General features: G+C 42.4%; 1 protein-coding gene across 1 annotated transcript in view; it reads left to right on the forward strand.

Annotated features, from left to right (window-relative positions):
- The first annotated feature begins 4,224 nt into the window (after positions 1-4,224).
- LOC115479915 (nucleolar complex protein 4 homolog) overlaps positions 4,225-22,127 on the forward strand; it is a 34,718-nt gene continuing 16,815 nt past the window's right edge. The window contains exons 1-8 of the mRNA XM_030218241.1: positions 4,225-4,408; positions 4,602-4,725; positions 11,372-11,478; positions 14,788-14,895; positions 15,036-15,185; positions 15,271-15,373; positions 15,885-15,919; positions 16,159-16,209. Of these exons, the coding sequence (XP_030074101.1) occupies positions 4,304-4,408; positions 4,602-4,725; positions 11,372-11,478; positions 14,788-14,895; positions 15,036-15,185; positions 15,271-15,373; positions 15,885-15,919; positions 16,159-16,209 (783 nt within the window). The 5' untranslated portion in view covers positions 4,225-4,303. The remainder of the gene's footprint in view (positions 4,409-4,601; positions 4,726-11,371; positions 11,479-14,787; positions 14,896-15,035; positions 15,186-15,270; positions 15,374-15,884; positions 15,920-16,158; positions 16,210-22,127) is intronic.

Raw genomic sequence — 22,127 nt, forward strand, 5'->3', positions numbered from 1 at the left:
CCCTAGGGTGCCCAGTTGGTGTCCTGGCATGTAATGGGGACCAGTGCACTACAAATGCTGGCTCCTCCCATGGCCAAATGCCTTGGATTTGGTCGTTTTTGAGATGGGCTTTCTCGGTTTCCATTATCGCCGAAAATCGAGATCAGCCATCTCTAAGGTCTGCGATCTCAACATTTAGGTTGACTATCTCTAAGGTCGACCTAAATGTTGAGATTTGGGCGTCCAAATCTTATGTAAAATCTTATGTTTATTTCTTTCAAAATGTAATATGTGACATCAAACTCAAGACTTTGCCAATAGCAGACTTGCCATTGCAGGAAACACTGTGCTCAGAATAAAAGAAAACAATTGCAGACTATTAAGTTGTTGATAGCAGCTGGTTTCTGTCCAGTTTGCTGGTTTAACTGCTCCTCCTAAATACACAATATGTGGCACTGAAAAGATGAAAATCAAGGGTAGGGATCCTGTTAAAGCAGATTGGGCCTGAGGTGGGTAGCTGCCCGTGCTTTTCCAGGGTTAATTCAGGCCAGGAGTAAATGATGTTAACTGTCATTAATTTATAACTCTTTTTGTTTGTAATGGCACTTAAACACTAGAAGGAATCCCACTTGGGAGAGGTAAATATAGAAAGTAAAACAGAAGAAGAGAAACCAATCCAAGAACAACAAATGTAGAAATCCATTGTGGTGCAGTGTTAAACCCAAATAAGTGGTTTGCTATTTGTATCAATACAGAGGAGCTGTACAAAGACTGCAATCATATATATTTTTCCACTACATACAGTTTGACAAGTGTCTTTAAACAAAAAATGTACTTTAAGTTCACATTTTGTATTTCATAAAATAGGGATAAAAGTTCACAAAGTAATTGGTATAATTCTCAAGGAGAATTGTGATGTATAGAGCAGTCATGTGAGCTGGTTTCCTGCTTGGTTCATTGATAATAAAGCTCTTCTGCAGGTGCAGCCTATACTGAATTATCCTTAAACACCTTATAATCAATCCTACAAGTACTAGGAGCTCTACATTTGATTGGTTTCTCTTTTTCTGTTCTGATATCTGTAATGAACACACATTGCAGATGCACACACAGATTAATTAGTCAATTAGGCACTAAAGTGCAACTCAAAAGGGGGTGTGGCCACAGGAAGGTCAGGGGGATTCCCAGAAATTAGGCACGATGTTATAGAGTACTTGGATTTGCGTACCCAACTGCCATCAGTTGGGCATGAGCATTTATATCAGCTTTTGCAGGCATAAGTGTTCACGTCCAAAGTTAGGCTTGGGAACCTCTCCAACCTACTGTTCTGTAAATGGTGCTCTGTGGGAGCGCCCTTTCCAAAATACTTAGTGCCGATCATAACGGTGCCTAACTTTGGGATCCATTTACTGAATCTGGCCCCATGTGCCCAGCCTAGAATCAGAAACTTCTTTGAGCAAGATTTCACTTCAGCCAATCAACGTGTTAACAGAAGTTACTTCCTTCAAAATCCTCAGTAATAGGTCAAATAATGACTGTCACCTTGCATGGTGCTTCCTGTATATCTCTTGTTCTGTACAAGTTGTCCAGAGATGAGAGAGGTTCACACGTTTGCTCGTCTGGTTAGGTTAGTGAATTTAAGGTTGTTGTGTTTAGTCTGAGTTTCTCCTTACTACTGTCACCCAGTCAAAGAATTCAAAAACGAATCTCATTGAATTCTTTGACTGGGTGACAGGAGAATTAAATCAAGGACGTGCTATGGACGTCATCTACTTAGATTTCAGCAAGGCTTTCGACACGGTTCCCCACAGGAGGCTCTTAAATAAACTAGACGGCCTGAAGATAGGACCCGAAGTGGTGAACTGGATTAGGAACTGGTTGACGGACAGACGCCAGAGGGTGGTGGTGAATGGAGTTCGCTCGGAGGAGGGAAAGGTGAGTAGTGGAGTGCCTCAGGGATCGGTGCTGGGGCCAATTCTGTTCAATATATTTGTGAGTGACATTGCCGAAGGGTTACAAGGTAAAGTTTGCCTTTTTGCGGATGACACCAAGATTTCCAACAGAGTGGACACCCCGGAGGGTGTGGAAAACATGAAAAAAGATCTGAAGAAGCTAGAAGAATGGTCTAACGTTTGGCAATTAAAATTCAATGCGAAGAAATGCAAAGTGATGCACTTAGGGAGTAGAAATCCAAGGGAGACGTATGTGTTAGGCGGGGAGAGTCTGATAGGCACGGACGGGAAGAGGGATCTTGGGGTGATAGTATCTGAGGAACTGAAGGCGACGAAACAGTGCGACAAGGCGGTGGCAGTAGCTAGAAGAGTGCTAGGCTGTATAGAGAGAGGAGTGACCAGCAGAAGAAAGGAGGTTTTAATGCCCCTGTATAAGACGTTGGTGAGGCCCCACCTGGAGTATTGTGTTCAGTTTTGGAGGCCGTATCTTGCGAAGGATGTTAAAAAAATGGAAGCGGTGCAAAGAAAAGCTACGAGGATGGTATGGGATTTACGTTCCAAGACGTATGAAGAGAGGCTTGCTGACCTGAACATGTACACCCTGGAGGAAAGGAGGAACAGGGGTGATATGATACAGACGTTCAAATATTTGAAAGGTATTAATCCGCAAACGAATCTTTTCCGGAGATGGGAAGGCGGTACAATGAGAGGACATGAAATGAGATTGAAGGGGGGCAGACTCAGGAAAGATGTCAGGAAGTATTTTTTCACGGAGAAGGTGGTGGACGCTTGGAATGCCCTCCCGCGGGAGGTGGTGGAGATGAAAACGGTAACGGAGTTCAAACATGCGTGGGATATGCCTAGAGGAATCCTGTGCAGAAGGAATGGATCCTCAGAAGCTTAGCTGAAATTGGGTGGCGGAGCAGTTGGGGGGAAGAGGGGGTGGTGGTTGGGAGGCGAGGATAGGGGAGGGCAGACTTATACGGTCTGTAACAGAGCCGCTGATGGGAGGCGGGACTGGTGGTTGGGAGGTGGGAAATACTGCTGGGCAGACTTATATGGTCTGTGCCCTGAAAAGGACAGGTACAAATTCAAGGTAAGGTATACACATATGAGTTTGTCTTGGGCAGACTAGATGGACCATGCAGGTCTTTTTCTGCCGTCATCTACTATGTTACTATTCTGCATAAATACTGAGGAGTTGGATTGGGTGCCAAGAGAGATATGTCTCAACTCAGTTTTTCAGCTGCGGTTGATGGACACAACTATACCTTAGGTTCTTTTATAGTGGTAAGTACTAATGAAAAAAAAATTCTGGTAAGATGTAATTTCTCCTTTTCAGTCAGCGCAGTTTACCTGAGTAAATAGCTTTGAAAATTGTCTTTTCTGTGTGTCTTGCCTCTTTCCCTCTCCACCCTGAAACATTTTCTCTGCCCAGCAGCATATGCTGGGATTTACTCCCCCTTCAAAATTGCTTAATTGTTCTGCATTTGTAATTTGAAACAACCCCCGTTGGCTGTCTTGCATAGGAAAGTAGTATACGCAAAGGGAGCATTTGAGTGCAATTGTTTTTTTTTTAATGTAGCTGATGTTACTAATTTTTGTGACGTGTTTAATAGTTTATTTCCAAGTTGATATTCTTTAATTCCATTGCCTTTTCCTGCCAGGATTGTTTAGATGAAAGGTTTGAACTGTAAATAATTTGTGAATATGTATTTACGTGATTTGTGATGTGTGGAACCTGTAATAAAATATACATTTTTTATCAGTGCTTGGTTTAGTCTGTTGTTTCTGCAGATGAAGAGGAGTAAGGATATCAGTTTGGATGGCCAAATGAGCTAGGAGTACCATTCATATATGTTTCTCTCATTAAGCCAGGTTCCTGGTGCTGCAAAAAAAAATAAATAAAGAAGAAAAGATGCTAAATTAGGTGTTCCAAAGTGCAATATATAGCAGTGTGTATGAAAATGTGTGGCGCTGGACTGAGGGAAGGGGGCTGGCATGAGTTGGGCTGGAAGTATTTTCGCCCGCTACCAACTCTGGCTACCATCTTGGCAGAAGATAGCAGTGTATTGTCTACAATAACAACTAGACCTTTTTCTTGGGTCCTACTTTGCCACTGTTAGCAGGATTAGGAATGGTAGACGAGAAACATTCAGAGGTATCGCCTTGTATTGTTTTGTGTTTCTTTGTGGCATAAACCCTCCGGCCGCATGGCGGCGCTTGCTATTTTGTCGGTCTGGAGGCGCAGGCGCGTGTGTGCCATGTGGAATTCGACTTTCCTGTGTGCGACAGTGCGACTGCGTACGCTGGCGGCGTGACTACTGACTACTTGGCTCAGGGCTGCCGCCGCTGCGTTGTTGGGCAGAAGGATGGCGGAGATTGGTGCTGGTTGCTTGCTGGCGCGGAGCTTGGACTTAGTGCTACAGAGCCGAGGGAACGCCAACGCCGTTTTCGACGTTCTGGAGTTTTTGCAGGTGAGAAGCTTTCTTCTCCTGAGTTCGTGTGTTTCCAGCGCATGGATGTAGGGAGTGCACGATGGATGTGCTGGACGCTTTAAAGCGTGTTGGGCAAATGCAGGAACTTGGGGAACCTGTATCAACCCCGCCTCTAGCCCTTTCCCGTCCTGTGCTGACTTCCATTTTTCCCCCCTCTCTCTTATTTCACAAGTCTGAGAAGGAAGATGAGATCCTTTCTGCAGTTCGAACGTGCAGCAGGTTGTTTGGTAGCTTATTGGAAAGAGGGGAACTTTTCGTTGGCACGTTACCAGAAGAGGATGAGCCGACGGTTGCAGGTAGGAAAGCAGGATAAGAGGTATTATACCCCTTGCTGAATGTTATAATTATTACATGTGTATACGAATTAGTTCCTGGAAAGATTTAGACTCTGATTTGTTTAAAAATGAGGATTAAGCTATTTCTCTTTTTGTTGTGTCCTGAGTTAAGTCACCCACCACTTTTTATTTTCTGCAGAATTTTAGTAGTAACACTGGCGCTAGAGAAATAAGTGCTTTGCATTTTTGTCTGTTTAGAGGACTATGTTTGACAGGGATTGTAATAACATGGTTTTGTTGTTTTCAAGATTGTATCCAAAAGGTGAAAATTGAGAGTGACTGTTCTGAGTGGACGGTTCTGCCCATTTGTTCAGCTATTCAGGATGCTTTAGGAAGTTCCAATCTGTCTGGGTATAACCGAGCAGAGGATGACAATTTTTGAGCTGGAGATTAAGGTTGACCAGATTGAACTTTTAATTTTGAGCTGAGTATTGGTAGTAAAATTCTCATGGCTTCCAGTATCATCTCTATGCGGACGACACCCAGCTGTATCTCTCCACACCAGACATCACCGCGGAGACCCAGGCAAAGGTATCGGCCTGCTTAACCGACATTGCTACATGGATGTCCAACCGCCACCTGAAACTGAACATGTCCTAGACTGAGCTCATCGTCTTTCCACCAAAACCCACTTCTCCTCTTCCTCCACTTTCTATCTCAGTTGATAACACCCTCATCTTCCCCGTCTCATCTGCCCGCAACCTCGGAGTCATCTTCGACTCCTCCCTCTCTTTCTCGGCACACATCCAGCAGATAGCCAAGACCTGTCGCTTCTTCCTCTTCAACATCAGCAAAATTCGCCCTTTTCCTCTCTGAACACACCACCCGAACTCTCGTCCACGCTCTCATTACCTCTCGCCTTGACTACTGCAACTTACTCCTCACTGGACTCCCACTTAGCCATCTATCCCCCCTTCAATCTGTTCAGAACTCTGCTGCACGTCTTATATTCCGCCAGAACCGATATACTCATATCACCCCTCTTCTCAGGTCACTTCACTGGCTTCCAATCCGATACTTCATTCAGTTCAAGCTTCTTACCTACAAATGTACTCAGTCTGCTGCCCCTCACTACCTCTCTACCCTCATCTCCCCTTATGTTCCCACCCGAAACCTCCGTTCACAGGACAGATCCCTCCTCTCAGTACCCTTCTCCACCACTGCCAACTCCAGGCTCCGCCCATTCTGCCTCGCCTCACCCTATGCCTGGAACAACCTTCCTGAGCCCTTACGTCAAGCCCCCTCCCTGCCCATGTTCAAGTCTTTGCTTAAAGCCCACCTCTTCAATGCTGCCTTCGGCACCTAACTCTTACCTTCAGGATATCCAGACTGCCCCAATTTGACTGCCCTTATCGAACTGACTATTCATTTGTCCTTTAGATTGTAAGCTCTTTGAGCAGGGACTGTCCTTTTATGTTAAATTGTACAGCGCTGCGTAACCCTAGTAGCGCTTTAGAAATGTTTAGTAATAGTACAGTGGAAAAGTTAATACCTCCTAAATTGCATCTCGGGGACAGTTCTTGAGAGTGACTCTGGTTTCATCTTTGAGAAGAATCAAAAGATCTACAGCCACTATTGCAGGAGGATGAACTACTAAAAGAGATATTCCCAGCCTCACCAATTCTGGACTTCCGATAGCCACCCAATTAAAAACACAAATTAGGCACACATCCCTGCAATATATCTATCTGCAATCTGTGCCAACACATTTCACAGGATCCTACAGTCATTCACATGGGAAAAACAGCATAAGGGGGATCCTTCACATGCTTATATTCAAATGTCGTTTACTCTGTAAAGAAGGGTGCTGTATTGGAGAAACAAGCCACATAGATATCATATCAAGTATGTCAATGCCAACTAGGACATCACCTCAGTGGGACAGCACATTACAAAACCAGAACACTGCATCAATGATTTTTATGGTGAGAATACTAAAAGGAAACTTTAAGACAATCCAGGAATGTAAGACCTTTGAAGTCAAAATTGGAGTGGAGGAGTGGCCTAGTGGTTAGGGTGGTGGACTTTGGTCCTGGGGAACTGAGGAACTGAGTTTGATTCCCACTTCAGGCACAGGCAGCTCCTTGTGACTCTGGGCAAGTCACTTAACCCTCCATTGCCCCATGTAAGCCGCATTGAGCCTACCATGAGTGGGAAAGCAAGGGGTACAAATGAAACAAACAAAAAAGATAAAATATTTTGACACCCACCAGACAGGACTTTAAAAAGATCTGGTTTTTCTTAGCCTATTATAAACAATAAAATTCTACTGCTTTGTCACTCTTATCATAGCTTAAGAATATCCATACTGGGTCAGACCAATGGTCCATCTAGCCCAGTATCCTGCTTCCAACGGTGGCCAATTCAGCTCACAAGTGCCTAGCAGAAACCTAATCCCAGGGCAAGCAGTGGCTTCCGCTATGTCCATCTCAATAACAGACTATGGATGTTCCTCCAGGATCTTGGCCAAACCTTTTTTTTTTTTTTAAACCCAGATATTCGCTAACCGCTGTTACCACAATCTCTGGCAACAAGTTCCAGAGCTTAACTATTCTTTGAGTGAAAAAATATTTCCTCCTATTTGTTTTTAAAGTATTTACATGTAATTTCATTGAGTGTCCCCTGGTCTTTGTACTTTTTGAATGAATGAAAAATCGATTCAGCTCCACACCACTCAGAGTTTTGTAGACTTCAATCATGCCTTCACTTTTCCAAGCTTAAGAGCCCTAACCTCTTTAGCCTTTCCTTTATAATTTTGAAAAACTCTAACCACTATAGGAGAATACAAACTCTAAAGATAATATCCCAACCTAATAAAAGGAGTTTGATAATTATATATTAAGTTAGTTTGGAGGTGTCCCTTTAAATTGGTGAAAACAATTTTTTCACCCCATACACAGTATATATCTAACAAATGGAACCTCAAACCTCCTAACAAGAAACCATGCCAAAATATCGCCAATCTCTTGTGTATATAGGAGTAGGTTAATATCATAGGTTCCTATTTAAGAGAGAAAAAAAGAGAAAAAAACCCCAACGCAAAAACTCATACTATATGAGAAAACCGTATGGGATAAAAAACTCTCTCTCCCTCTTAAAGGGAGAGGGAGAGAGAGTTTTTTTATCCCATACGGTTTTCTCATATAGTATGAGTTTTTGCGTTGGGGTTTTTTTTCTCTTTTTTTCTCTCTTAAATAGGAACCTATGATATTAACCTACTCCTTTATAATTTTGGTCATTCTTCTTTGAACCTTTTCTAATTCCGGTACATTTTTGAGATACGGCGACCAGAATTGAACACAATATTCGAGATGAGGTCGCTCCATGGAGCGATACAGAGGCATTATAATATTTTTGGTCTTATTTTTTTATCCTTCTCATAATTCCTAGCATCATGTTTGCTTTTTTGGCCGCCGCTGCACACTCGGCAGATTTTAGCTTATTGTCTACAATGACACCTAGGTCTTTTTCTTGCGTGCTGACTCCTAAAGTGGACCCTAGCATCAGATAACTAGGATTTGGATTATTCTTCCCAATATGCATCACTTTGCATTTGTTTCAATGGAGGAGTGTAGATAGTGGGGTTCCCCAGGGGTTTGTGCTGGGACCGCTGGTTTTAAACATATTTATAAATGATGTAGAGATGGGAGTAACTAGTGAGGTAACTTAAGTTTGCTGATGACACAAAGTTATTCAAAGTTGTTAAATTGGAAGAGGATTGTGAAAAATTACAAGGAGACCTTATGAGACTGGGAGACCGGGCATCTAAATGGCAGATGATGTTTAATCTGAGCAAGTGCAAAGTGATGTATGTGAGGAAAGAAGAACCCGAATTATGGTTATGTAATGCAAGGTTCTACGTTAGGAGTCGCCGACCAGGAAAGGGATCTAGGCGTCATCATCGATGATACGTTGAAACCTTCTGCTCAGTGTTTGGCTGCAGCTAAAGAATAGAAGGTTAGGAAAGGAATGGAAAACAAAAATGAGGATGTTATAATGCCTTTGTATCGCTCCATGGTTCGACCGCATCTCGAATATTGTGTTCTATTATGGTCACCACATCTCAAGAAAGATATAGTAGAATTTTAAAAAAGTACAGAGAAGAGCGACGAAAATGATAAAGGGGATGGGACGACTTCCCTATGAGAAAAGGCTAAAGCGGCTAGGGCTCTTCAGCTTGGAGAAAAGACAGCTGAGAGGAGATGTGATAGAGATCTATAAAATGAATGGAGTGGAATGGGTAGACGTGAGTCGCTTGTTTACGCTTTCCAAAATAGTAGGACTAGGGGGTACGCAATGAAGCTACAAAGTAGAAAATTTTAAATGAATTGGAGAACATATTTCTCGCTCAGTGTGTAATTAAACTCTGGAATTCGCTGCCAGAGGATATAGTAAAAGCAGTTAGCTTAATGGGGTTTAAAAAAAGGTTTGGTCGGCTTCCTAAGGGAAAAGTCCATAGACCATTATTAAAATGGGCATGTGTTGTATTGTTTTGGGATCTTGCCAGGTATTTGTGACCTGGATTGACCACTGTTGGAAATGGGATGCTGGGCCAGATGGACTTTCGGTCTGTCCCAGTGTGGCAATACATTATGTACTTAAGTACATTACATTTCATCTGCCATTTAGATGCCCAATCTTCCAGTGTCCTAAGGTCTTCCTGCAATTTTTCACAATCTGCGTGCATTTTGATAACTTAGAATAGTTTCATGTTATCTGCAAATTTAATTACCTCACTGTTCATTCCGATTTCCTGATCAATTATAAATATGTTAAATAGCACCAGTCCCAGTACAGATCCCTGCGGCACCCTACCATTCACCCTCTTCCATTGAGAAAAATAGCCATTTAAGCCTACTCTCTGTTTTCTGTCCAATAACCAATCCACAGAAGGACATTGCTTCCTATCCCATGACTCCTTAATTTTCTTAGGAGTCTCTCATGAGGTACTTTGTCAAAAGCTTTCTGAAAATCTAGATATACTACATCAACCCTCTCACCTTTATCAACATGTTTATTCACACCTTGAAAGAAGTGAAGCAAATTGGTGAGGCAAGACCTCCCTTGGCTGAACCATGCTGATTCTGTCCAATTAAGCCATATCTGTCTTGGTGTTCTGTAATTTTATTTTTTTTATCAGCCGTTCATTTTTCCCAATCTCTCACCCATGCAGCTCTCCCTGTTTCTCACCTAACCCACCCCACCCTCTTCCTGTGAGACTGTCATTGGAATGCTTTTGTGTTTCACTTATATATTCTGATATTTGTCAACATTTGGTTATTTATTTATTTATTTATTGTTACATTTGTACTCCGTGCTTTCCCACTCATGGCAGGCTCAATGCGGCTATTTCTGATCTGAAGAAGTTACCTTTGAAATCTAATCAAAAAATGTATTAAGGTATCATCTTATTTTCTTTCCTATGTTTTGTTTTATTACTGTTTATTACCTTTGTCTATGAAGCCCCAGGTTAGGGACATGATCAAATCTGCTTATTTTAAGCTTTGATTAAGATTTGCATGCAGTAGAGGCTGTGCATGCAGATCTCTCTCATGAATATTCATTGTGGATATTCTGAAAACCTGACTGGGGTGCCTCCAGGACCTGATTTGGGAGCTACTGCTATAAAGCATTACAGTAATCAAATTGTAAATGCACTAAAAGCTGCAGCACAGTCCCATTGAGTGACTGTGTTTTTCGCACATGGCTTTGCTTTTTGGCACTACTTCTCAGTCCCTGCTGACTTATGTCAGTGAAGCCATGTAGCTAGTCTCCTCGCACGATCTTGCATCCTTCATAGGATTCCCTAATATTTCACTGAGAGATTTAGATACAGTAGAGAATTTGGCTGCATAACATTTACTATGTTACAATGTTTAACTGGTTTCTGTGTGTTGGAGCATATCACCCTGGCTTTATTGGAATTACATTGACTTCCTGTGAAGTGGAGGAGGAGAACGCTTAATATTTTGACCTTGATTCAGAAAGCTGTGGGGAAGCTCCATTATGTTTTAAATGTAGCTTTTAGCTTGTATAAGTCAAACTTGTTATTAATTCCTGTAGTTAGAAGTTCACATCTGGCAGTAACTAGGCTGCACTCTGTTGTAGTTGCCAATGGAGTTAAAGCTGATGACAGGTATTTGTTTAGGAGACAGTTGCAAACCACATTTTGTTCAGGAGGTGTTTCAATAAAGTAGGGATTATATATTCAAAGAACAGTAGCAGTTAGCTCTGGGGTTGCCTTGTTTCACTGTTTTCAATATTTGTATGTTTTTTTTTTTTTGTTTTTATCATTTTAATTAGATTTATAGATTGTTAGCTAGATGGGTTATAAAATGTTTAATAAACAAGTATCTTTTGGTGGACCAGTATCCAGGCTATATAGAAATGTTATTAGCGTTCACGGTTGCTGTGGCAAGATCAAGAAAGAAAGCAAGTGTACTCCAGAAGGGGGTGCAACCTTTCATGATTCTTACCCTGGTGACAGTTATTGAAGCTGGGAAGGAATCCCTTTTTGTATGCTACACTGTGCTGTGTTTTGGGTAGATCATTTTGCATTCAAGATACCTTAGAATGAAGTGGGTTAATGTGTTGTGCCTTGTTGCAGCTAACTGTAGTGCAGAGGATCAGTACAGAATATGGATGAGGCATCGCTATAATAGCTGTGTCTGCTGCCTGATGGAACTGATGGCTCATAGCTCCTTCCAGGTTAAGGTAAGGTCTGAGAACTTTTTTAATGTTCTTTCACCAAAAACATCATGAAATTGTCTCCTTACACCCATTCTGCAACTAGTCAGTATTTGATTACATTATTTTTATCTGTAATATATCATCAGACTTTGGGTTTTGCCAATATATTTAATACCTTTTGGTTATTAAAAAAAATGCATGTGCAGAATCCCTTGTAATTACGGTATGCCATTCTATAGAGACCAGGTTTGAAGCTGTTATAAAGGTAGGATCCAGAGCAAAATAGGTTACAGAATTGAATGCAGAAGCCATGTGGGAAAAAAGAACCCGAATTATAGCTACGTCATGCAAGGTTCCACGTTAGGAGTTACGGACCAAGAAAGGGATCTGGGTGTCGTCGTCGATAACACACTGAAACCTTCTGCTCAGTGTGCTGCTGCGGCTAGGGAAGCGAATAGAATGTTGGGTATTATTAGGAAAGGTATGGAAAACAGGTGTGAGGATGTTATAATGCCGTTGTATCGCCCCATGGTGCGACCGCACCTTGAGTATTGTGTTCAATTCTGGTCGTCGCATCTCAAGAAAGATATAGTAGAATTGGAAAAGGTGCAGCGAAGGGCGACTAAAATGATAGCGGGGATGGGACGACTTCCCTATGAAGAAAGACTAAGGAGGCTAGGGCTATTCAGCTTGGAGAAGAGACGGCTGAGGGGAGACATGATAGAGGTATATAAAATAATGAGTGGAGTGGAACAGGTGGATGTGAAGCGTCTGTTCATGCTTTCCAAAAATACTAGGACTAGGGGGCATGCGATTAAACTACAGTGCAGTAAATTTAAAACAAATCGGAGAAAATCTTTCTTCACCCAACGTGTAATTAAACTCTGGAATTCATTGCCGGAAAATGTGGTGAAGGCGGTTAGCTTAGCAGAGTTTAAAAAGGGGTTGGACGGTTTCCTAAAGGACAAGTCCATAAACCACTACTAAACGGACTTGGAAAAATCCAAAATCCCAGGAATAACATGTATAGAATGTTTGTACGTTTGGGAAGCTTGCCAGGTGCCCTTGGCGTGGATTGGCCGCTGTCGTGGACAAGATGCTGGGCTCGATGGACCCTTGGTCTTTTCCCAGTATGGCATTACTTATGTACTAATGTGCAGTTTTGATTTCTTTCTACGGTTGCTTTTTTTTTTTTTAGGGAGGAGTGGGGTGTATTTTTGATCTGGTGGTCTTGTAATTCTTTAGTCAGAACCAGGGCTGGGCTCTTAACGCCATGAGCTCTCATTTTTGTACCTGCCTGCGAATATCTTTCCAACGTTATTCTTCCTCCTGACTTGAGTGCACTTGTTTATCAATAGACCTCTGTCAAGGGCCACACACAGGCCTGCTTTCCAAATCCTACAGTCATATACCCTAAATCCAGTCAATGGGTGTGACCATTTACATGATGGTTATGATTTTGCTCAGCCTCACCCCCTTACCCAGGGCTGTGAATGCTTCCTCCATAGCAATTGCTTTTCTGCTTGGTTTAGGGAGAAGACAGCTGTGACGAAACAGTTGGTTTTCAAGCCTGTGAACTGTAATAATTTCATGGTGTATTTCTCCTAATGGGCCAACAGATGGTGCTTGCTTTGTGTTTTAAAGCTATTGCAGAAAAACACTTTCTCTTTTCCAGTTTAAGCTTATGGAAGGGTAATTTGCTGTACCGTTGCCCAGATACTTTCAAAGTTGGTGCTTTGGACTTTGATTGGCCCTGGAGTTCAAATCTAGCCAGGAGGTACTAGATTTTCCTCAGTCTCAGCTAGGGAGCAGAGAGAGAAAGACCTCTTTACTAAGGCTCTGCTATGTTTTATAACCTGTGAGCAGCTATATTTCCTTAATTCCTCAAGTACTATCCAGGTAACAAATGTTTAGATAGTTTTATAACTGATCCATATTCAGTTACCTGTTTGCTGATTTCACCCTTTTCTGTTCACTGTTCAAGTTCTGTGATGATAAACCTATAATTTATTAGCTCTGCTGTCCTGGACTTATTAAGAATCCTGGTGGTTTGGGAATGGTGGGACCCCTGGGAGTCTGGGCCCAGTGTCCTAGAGATCACCAGGGAATAACTTGTGGGTGGTAGACTCACCCAGAGGCAAGTGGAACCTATTGCATTGGGTGGAGGGTTGGTTAGTATAGAGCAGTGCTGGGGACAGACCTCTAGGTGGCCGCGGGGTTAACCCCAGGTGGGTGCTAGGCGTTTCCTGACAACAGCTAATCTTGAAATCAAACTCTGGTCTCTCTGCATGACAACTTGCTGCCAGCCCATACAGTTATTTTTGAATGTCCCTGCAACCTTTTATATTGGAGTGATTGGGGCAGTAAGCTGAGAACCAGAGAAGTCTGGGTTCAAATCTGGTTCTCCCACTGATATCCCTTATGACTTTTGGCAAGTCACTTCATCCTCCATTGCTTCAGGTACAACTTTAGGTTGTACATCTGTTTAGGGAAATAACTTGTGTACCTGCCCATATATCACCTTGAGCTCTGATATGAAAAAGGTGAGTAATGAAATCTGTGGACAAATAATTTGAATATAGATTTTAGAATAGGAGAATCTTAATGTTTTTTTAGCTAGTTACCAGATTATCAAAATTGTACTACTGCAACATTAATTCATCTATATGAAATATTTGTTGCTTGGGTCAGCAGCCAGCTTCCTATTCCAATGAGTACACCTGCTGTATTTAGACCACCACCTGAGTCTGTATTAAATACAAGTATATCATTCTGCCATAAATGAATGTATATTTTTTGAAAGTCTCTCTTCATTGCCTCACCCCCTTTGTTATGAAGTTACTAAATAGTATATTTAAAACAAATGGGAGAATATTTTTTTTTCACTCAGTGTACAGTTAAGCTGTGTAACTTATTGCCAGGGGATGTAGTAAATGCATTTAGTGTATTCTGAGTGTAAAAAAAAAAAAAAAGCTTTGGACCAGTTCTTGTAAGAAAAGTCCATAAGCTGCTGTTAAGGCGGACCTGGGGAAAGCCACTGCTTATCCCTGGGGTTAAGTAGCCTGTAATCTTGTTACTTTTTGAGATTCTGCCAGTTACTTGTAACCAGGACTGGACCTACAGAGACAAATGGATAGATAAATAGTGTAAGCAACTTTAGTATATGACTTTAGTGTTAGTATATGACATGAACTACATTGAGAAATCTGAGGAGATACAGGAATGTTGATTATTGTGAGAAATCAAACTAGTACCACTGCAGTAAAGTTGAAGAGAAAACTCTTTGCCAGTTTAGCGCTAGGCATATGACCTAATTTACTTTTCTCTTTTTAGGAATCAGCGATGTGTACTCTCATGAAGTTTGTTAGTTTGGAAGGGAAATACCCTTTGGTTAAAGTGGATTGGGACGAAAAGTACAACTTCCCCCAAGAGCTGTTAAAGGTAAGTGTAAACTTATCACATTGCATCATTTCCCTCTGGAGAGAGCTCAGAAGAACTATAATATGCATTTCTCTCTAGCACAATCTAATGTTAATATAGCAGCATTTCTTTAAAGTTCAGTTTTATTTTGTTTTTCGAAGGGTGTTGTGGAGAATTTACTCCTAGTAGAAGAGGATTCCTCCCTCCTGATCTCTCGCTTCCAGGAATTCTTGGAGTATGATGATGTGCGATACTATGTGATGACATCAGTCAGTGATAATGTTGCCCGAGTGATGCAGAAATCAAAGGAGGTTAGCAAGATGGAGAAAAGTAACCTACCCCATTACCTTCAGTTTTAAGAGGTTCCAGTTGCCTCATCTTTTCATGTGTTTTCAGGCTCTGCTTCCAGTATACCAGCAAAATGTCTTCTCTCTCATCTCGTCTCTTAACATGCCAAGCCAGGAGAGTGAGCTGAACAACTTCATGGTGAAACAGCAAGGTCGGTAGATGTGGTGAAACACTAGTCATTCCTGTGTATGGCATCTGCTGTGTATGGCATCAGTTAACCTGTTAGATTATTCGTGGAAGCAAATGGTTTTGGAAAATCACATTTCGAATGTTCTCTGCTGTCTCTTTTCTTATAGAAGGAGGAGGTAGCTAAGAGTGTGTAAGCACTACCATCTGCAAATGGTTCCCCCTCCCCCCCAATTTATTACACTTAAATATTGGAGATTCCAGTATTTAGAGTCAATAAATCCATTATCACTAATGTTGTTTACAATATTGGGACTAGTCACCCAGCTCTGCCTACAACATCATCCTTTTCCATTACCATATGTCCCTATAGAAGCCAGAAACCTCATAGGCCAGAGATCTGTATTTCTCCATTGCTTTGTAGCTTTCTGTGCCCAGTCCAGACTTGTTATAAGGAAATTTGGTCAATAGCCAGAATGCCCCTCTTTGTTTCAAAATCCGTAATAACCTGTTCGCCTTTTTCTTTTTATCTAAAGCTAACCATGAGGGGTGGAAAGTCACAAAACTGAAGGTGAGATTCAATTCTGTGCCTCATCCGCATTTTAGTTAATTTACAAAAAATTGCAAATCACCTCCAAAACTGGGAAGATGATGTATAGGTTTCTGTTTAAAATTTTGGATCTCTTTATTTTGATCACAAAATCATAATTATGTCCGTTTGTATATGTGCACTGTGATGCCTAAGGTGCAGTTTGCTTCAGGGGTCTCCTACATCTCATTTAACGCTGGTTGTTCTGTCTTTGATTTTAGGAGCACAGACGGGCCTTTGAAAGGATGTGGATTGGCTTTCTCAAACACAGAGTGAGTTTTTAGTTGTTTGGGACCCTCCTGATATTTTGTTTGGTTTTACAAGCTTTCTGGTTTTTGTTAGGTGCATTTCATTAATAGAAAAGCACCTGTTTTGCCATTATTATATCTCTGTCGGAACTATGTAAGCCACATTGAGCCTGCAAATAGGTGGGAAAATGTGGGATACAAATGTTATAAATAAATTATGTATCTGTGGGCCTGCTACATGGATGGAGCTGGTTGTAATTTGGTATAAGTCTGTCTTACTAAGGTTCCAGTTCTTCTAAAAGAAAATTCAGTCAGAACCATCCACAAAGAGGGCTCCTTACAAATGTGCCAGGAAACCAGGGTGAAGTCAAAATTTGCAATAATGGAAGTGGACCCTTTTGCCACATTCCAGGCCTGCATGTTTTTAACTTGTTTATAGGTATACAAGTGCAGACTGTTACCTCAGCATGGTGGTAATATGGCATTCCATTATGTAGCTTCTCACTGTTCCACAACCTGTGGGGTAGTTGTGTCCATCAACCAGCAGGTGGAGATAGATATCAGCTCAGATTTCAGTTTTATTTCTCTCTTGGCATTCAGACCAGGTTCTTAGTATTTTTGATCTCAAGCAGGTGGATGGACACACTTTTCAGCCTCTGGTTCTGAGTGATTTGCTCCTGGTTCGGTTGGTCAACTGGTCCCCAGTTGAGGTTTGCAGGTGGTTTGAGTCTTTAGAGTCACATCTGGAGGTCTTCAGATCCCCTGTCTGTGTGATGTCCTGTCAATGTACTTCTTCCCTCCCTTTACCTCTCTCCTGTTCCCTGTGGAGTTCTCCTTTTCCAGCACAACAACCTTTTAACAAAAAAAAAAAAAGGAGAGGTTTACTGGAGAGCATTGGACACAGTAGTAGGTCCTGGTCCTTTCTCATCTGTGGTAAGGCTTGGGCGGATGCATCTAGCAATGGTAAGTCAAAATAAAGTTCGACTCGAAACTGCTTAGAAGGCTTCAAGTTATACTTGGTGCAGGGGAGGGATCCTGACTCACCACTTGGGACTGCATTATGCTGCTGTTGTGCCAGTTGGGATGAATGATGACTCCCATGAAAACAGTTGAGCGGTGTTCCTGATTTGGAACCCCTGCAGTGCGTGCAAGCCAGGAATCACAAATATGTTGGGAACTTCAGGGTCACTGCACACTTTGTTGCAGGAGAGTGCTGGAATGGGCAAACCTTTGTCAAGGCAGACTGACAGTGAGGAGCAGCCTCTGTCTGATTATGTGCAAAACACAGCCACCATTTTACAACCTCAGGGCCCGTTAGAGCATTCAGCTGCATTGGGATCTTTGTTTTCTATGGAGTTACATAAGAATAACCATACTAGATCAGACCAGTGGTCCATCTAGTCCAGTATCCTGCTTCCAACAGTGGCCAATCCAGGTCACAAGTACCTAGCAGAAACCCAATTAGTAGCAAAATTTCCTTCTTTTTGTTTTAAAAGTATTTCCATGTAACTTCAAGTGTTCCATGGTCTTGTACTTTTTGAAAATGTGAAGAATCGATTCACTTCTACCTGTTCTATTCGATTCAGGATTTTATAGACCTCAATCATATCCCCCCTCAGCCATCTGTTTTTCAAGCTGAAGAGCTCTAACTTCCTTAGCCTTTCGTCATATGGGAGGAGCTCTTCTTTTAAACGTTTTCTAATTCCGCTATATCTTTTTTTGAGATACGGCGACCAGAATTGAACGCTATACTCAAGGTGAGGTCGCACAGTGGAGCAATACAGAGGCATTATAATATTATTGGTGTTATTTTGCATCCCTTTCCTAATTCCTAGCATCCTGTTTGCTTTTTTGGCTGCCGCCACATATTGGGCAGAAGTCTTCAGCGTATTGTCTATAATGACACCTAGATCTTTTTCTTCAATGCTGACTCCTAAGATTGATCCTAGCATTGGGTAACTATGATTCGGATTATTCTTCCCATTGTGCATTTCTTTGCATTTGTCCACATTAAATTTAATCTGCCATTTGGATGCCCAGTCTTCCAGTTTCCTAAGGTCTTCTTTCAATTTTTCACAATCCGCATGTGTTTTGACAACTTTGAATAGATTTCTGTCATCTGCAAATTTGATCACTCTACACATTCTGTTTTCCACATCATTTATAAATATGTTAAATAGCACTGGTCTCAGTACAGATCCCTACGGCACTCCACTATTTTCCCTCCTCCTTTGAGAAAAATGGCCATTTAACCCTACCCTCTGTTTTCTGTCCAATAACCAATTCCTAGTCTACAGGAGGACATTGCCTCCTATCCCATGACTTTTTAATTTTCTCAGGAGTCTCTCATGAGGAACGTTTGTCAAAAGCTTTCTGAAAATCCAGATACAGTACAGCAACCAGCTCACCTTTATCCACATGTTTATTGACGTCTTCAAAGAAATTGAGCCTGCCATGAGTGGGAAAGCGCGGGGTACAAATGTAACAAAAAAAAAAATGGTGACACACGACTTCCTTGGCTCTACCCATGCTGATTGTGTCCCATTAAACCATGTTTGTCTGTGTGTTGCATAATTTTATTCATTATAGTAGTTTCCACAATTTTCTCCGGGACTGCAGTTAGGCTTACCGGTCTGTAATTTCCCGGATGACCCCAGGAACCCTTTTTAAAAATTGGTGTTACATTGGCCACCCTCCAATCTTCAGGTACTACTGACAGTTTTAAGGACAGGTTACAGATCACTAACAGATCAACAGTTTCATGCTGTATTGCTCTTACACCAAACCTATTCACTGAAGCAGGGACAGACTGCAAGGTGCTTTAGTTTCTCACCTTGTTGCCCCTCCGGCTCCTAAGAGATCTCATTTAGGAGTGAGTAGGGCACATGAGGCTCTCTTCTTCTCCCTCCTTATCTGATGTGGCCGTAATCTGTTCAGAGGAGCCATCTTTGAAGGAGTCGTGGGAGGAGGAAGATGATCCAAAAGTACTGAGGTTGTTTCATAAAGAGGAGCTCAGTATTCTTATTTCTGAGGCACTGGATGTGCTCTCTATTGAGGAGCCTTCTGCTTCATTGGAGTTCCATCTTCGTCGATCATGAGGGTGCTTAGGGGTCCTAAGGCCTTCCCAGTGCATCCAAACATTCAGGACCTGATTTCAGCAGAATGGGTCTCACATGACGCAGTGCTGAGGGTGGGAAGAACCATGACTTGCCTCTACCCATTGGTTCCAGAGGAGAAAGATAAATTGCAGCTTCGCAGAGTGGACTCGTTTGTTGGTGACTAAGAAGATCACCTTGCCAGTGAAGGGGGCATTGAACTAAGTGACCTACAGGATAGGAAGCTAGAAAGTTTGCTGAAACAAGCTTTTGAAGTGATCTCTATAGGCATTCAAGTGACTGTGTAAAGCTCGTTCATGGCAAAAGCATGCCTGAAGTGGCTTCAGCAGTGTGCAACACAAGATGGGCGCCATAACGCCCAGCTGGAAGCGGGTTGGCCTACTTGGCGGATACTATTTATATGTTACGGCCCGCAGTAAGTCTTTGACTGTCATGGCACATCAGCAACTCTGTGGTATTGGGCATCGGATGTAGTGTCAGTGATGTCTAGTTAAACTGCTCTTTTGGGGCAAGTGGCTATTTGGAGGAGATCCCAGTAACTTGGTGAAAGAATTGGGGTGAACTAAGCAATAGTGGTTGCCAGAGGATAAGCCGGAAGCCTCTGGTTGTCCGTCTTCAGGGGCCACGACAGCAGATGGTACCGGCCTGATTGTCAGCAATGTGGTCAGAAATCCCGCTTTCAGGCACACCAATTTTCCTCTTGTGGGGGCAGGAATTTCTCAGTCAGAGCTCCTAATGTTTCCAGAGCTTTGCATTGATGGGTGGCTGGTCCACTCTTGTCTTCCTATGATGAGCAGACATCTTTAGGAGTTTCGTGAGGAATGGGCCAAAATCACATCAAGACAAGTGGGTTTTGGGTATTCTTGCAGAAGGCTACAGGTTGGAGTTCCCCCGCCTGATTGCTTTTCTGCAGTCTCCTTGTCGAAAGAACCAAGGCGGTTGAGGTTCAGGCAACCATAGATTCCTTTCTGGCACTCTGGGCCATTGTTCCAGTTCCCCAGGCTGAATGGGGACAAGGCAGATACTCTGTCTACTTACTACTACTACTACTACTATTTAGCTTTTCTACTTCATTGTCCCAATGAAGGAAGGCACCTTTCATCCGGTCTTAGATATCAAAGGTCTAAACCGCTGCCTCAGAGTGTCCCACTTTAGCATGGAAACATTAAGAGTACTCGTAGATTCAGTTCAAGCGGGAGAATTTCTCACCACCCTCGATCTCAAGGAGGCATACTTGTATATACCCATATGGCCATCACATCAGAAGTATCCACATTTTGCGGTTCTAGGTCATCACTTCCAGTTCAGGACTTTGCCCTTTGGTCTTGCCATGACACCAAGAACATTTACCAAGGTTATGGTGTTGGTAGCAGCAGCAGCAGCCTTCTTTGGTCCCAGTGAATTAGAGTTCATCCATATCTCGGTAACTGACTCACTTTTGTGTTGTCCTATTTGGGTAGAATGGAGACAACGGACAAAGTTGCCTGTCTGGTGCAGTTGTTTGGGTGATCAGTTTTGAGAAGTGCAGACTAACTCCTTCGCAGACACTGGAGTATCTGGGTGTTCTATTCAACACAGCAAGGGTAAGGATCTTCCTCACAGAACACAGGAGGTTGAAGCTGGTTCAACAGATTGTCTTCTCAATCAAGGCAGGCTCAGGGTCTGGAACTACGTCCAGGTTCTGGGGTTATAGGGCTAATACGCCGACATAGTACTATATTGCACTACAATACAGAGTCTGGCTAATTAAAACTTCTGTGCAAGAGCCTATTGCACTATATACTGTAGATTTTGACTAAAATTGACTGCCCCCATCGTATCGTCTACTCATTTGTCCTTTAGATTGTAAGCTCTTTGAGCAGGGCCTGTCCTTTTATGTTAAATTGTACAGTGCTGCGTAACCCTAGTAGCGCTTTAGAAATGTTAAGTAGTAGTAGTAGATTTTGACTAATGTCAAAATGACTTGGCAAAATTTTGCCAAGGTCTGTGGGAAGGTCCCCTGCATACTTGGCTGATGCAGTAGATGGGCAGTTGTGACAATATCTGTGTATTGTTTATTGGTACAATGACTCTGGGTCGAGTTGACCTTCTTCCAGAGTGACGTAAAAAGGACGGTCTTGTGGTTCGTCAAGTCTATAACGTCTGAAACCGAGACTGTTATGATAACCTTTCAAGTCACTTTCTCACCCAAGAACTGAATATAAGAAGTCTCTTGGGAAGCAAGATGTTATCTAAAGATCTGTTGAGCCTGTGACCAGATGGCAACTGAACTCGCAGATCCAAGCTGCCCGTGCCTTGGAGATCTACACAGTTCGTTAAACCACGGCACTGCCTTGCATTGTCCCCAAGAAGAACCCTTCACAACATGCCAGCTGACCTATACCTACTGCACGTCCAGGTCTCGAGAGAAAGCTGAACTACACAGCTCCTTGCTAGCTCCTCTGTCAGCTCTCCTACTACAGCATCTGAGGGAGGACCATGCTCCAGGTTGTAACTGTTACTATTTTTGTAATGCTAGGGAAGAGAGGAGGCACGAATGGTTATTGGGCCTATGGTGCAGGGTGTGTATTCCCTCTAAGCTATCTGATAGGTACTCATTGCTTTTCCCTAGGTAATCTAGCATTTGTGCATTATTTTCCCATTTATATTAATTTTACCTGTTGCTAGCTTGTCTATTTTTATAATATTTGGGCCTTGTGTCAGTTACTTTTCAGTATAGCTGGGGTTGTGGACTTGGATCCACAGATAAAGGAATGCATAATTGTTTTTCTAATCCTAGAGTGCTAATTTATACTGAGTCCTCGTTCGTAATTGCACCGTCCCAGG

The sequence above is a fragment of the Microcaecilia unicolor genome, chromosome 11 (genome assembly GCF_901765095.1).
Source record: "Microcaecilia unicolor chromosome 11, aMicUni1.1, whole genome shotgun sequence".
In the NCBI taxonomy this organism is placed as follows: domain Eukaryota; kingdom Metazoa; phylum Chordata; class Amphibia; order Gymnophiona; family Siphonopidae; genus Microcaecilia; species Microcaecilia unicolor.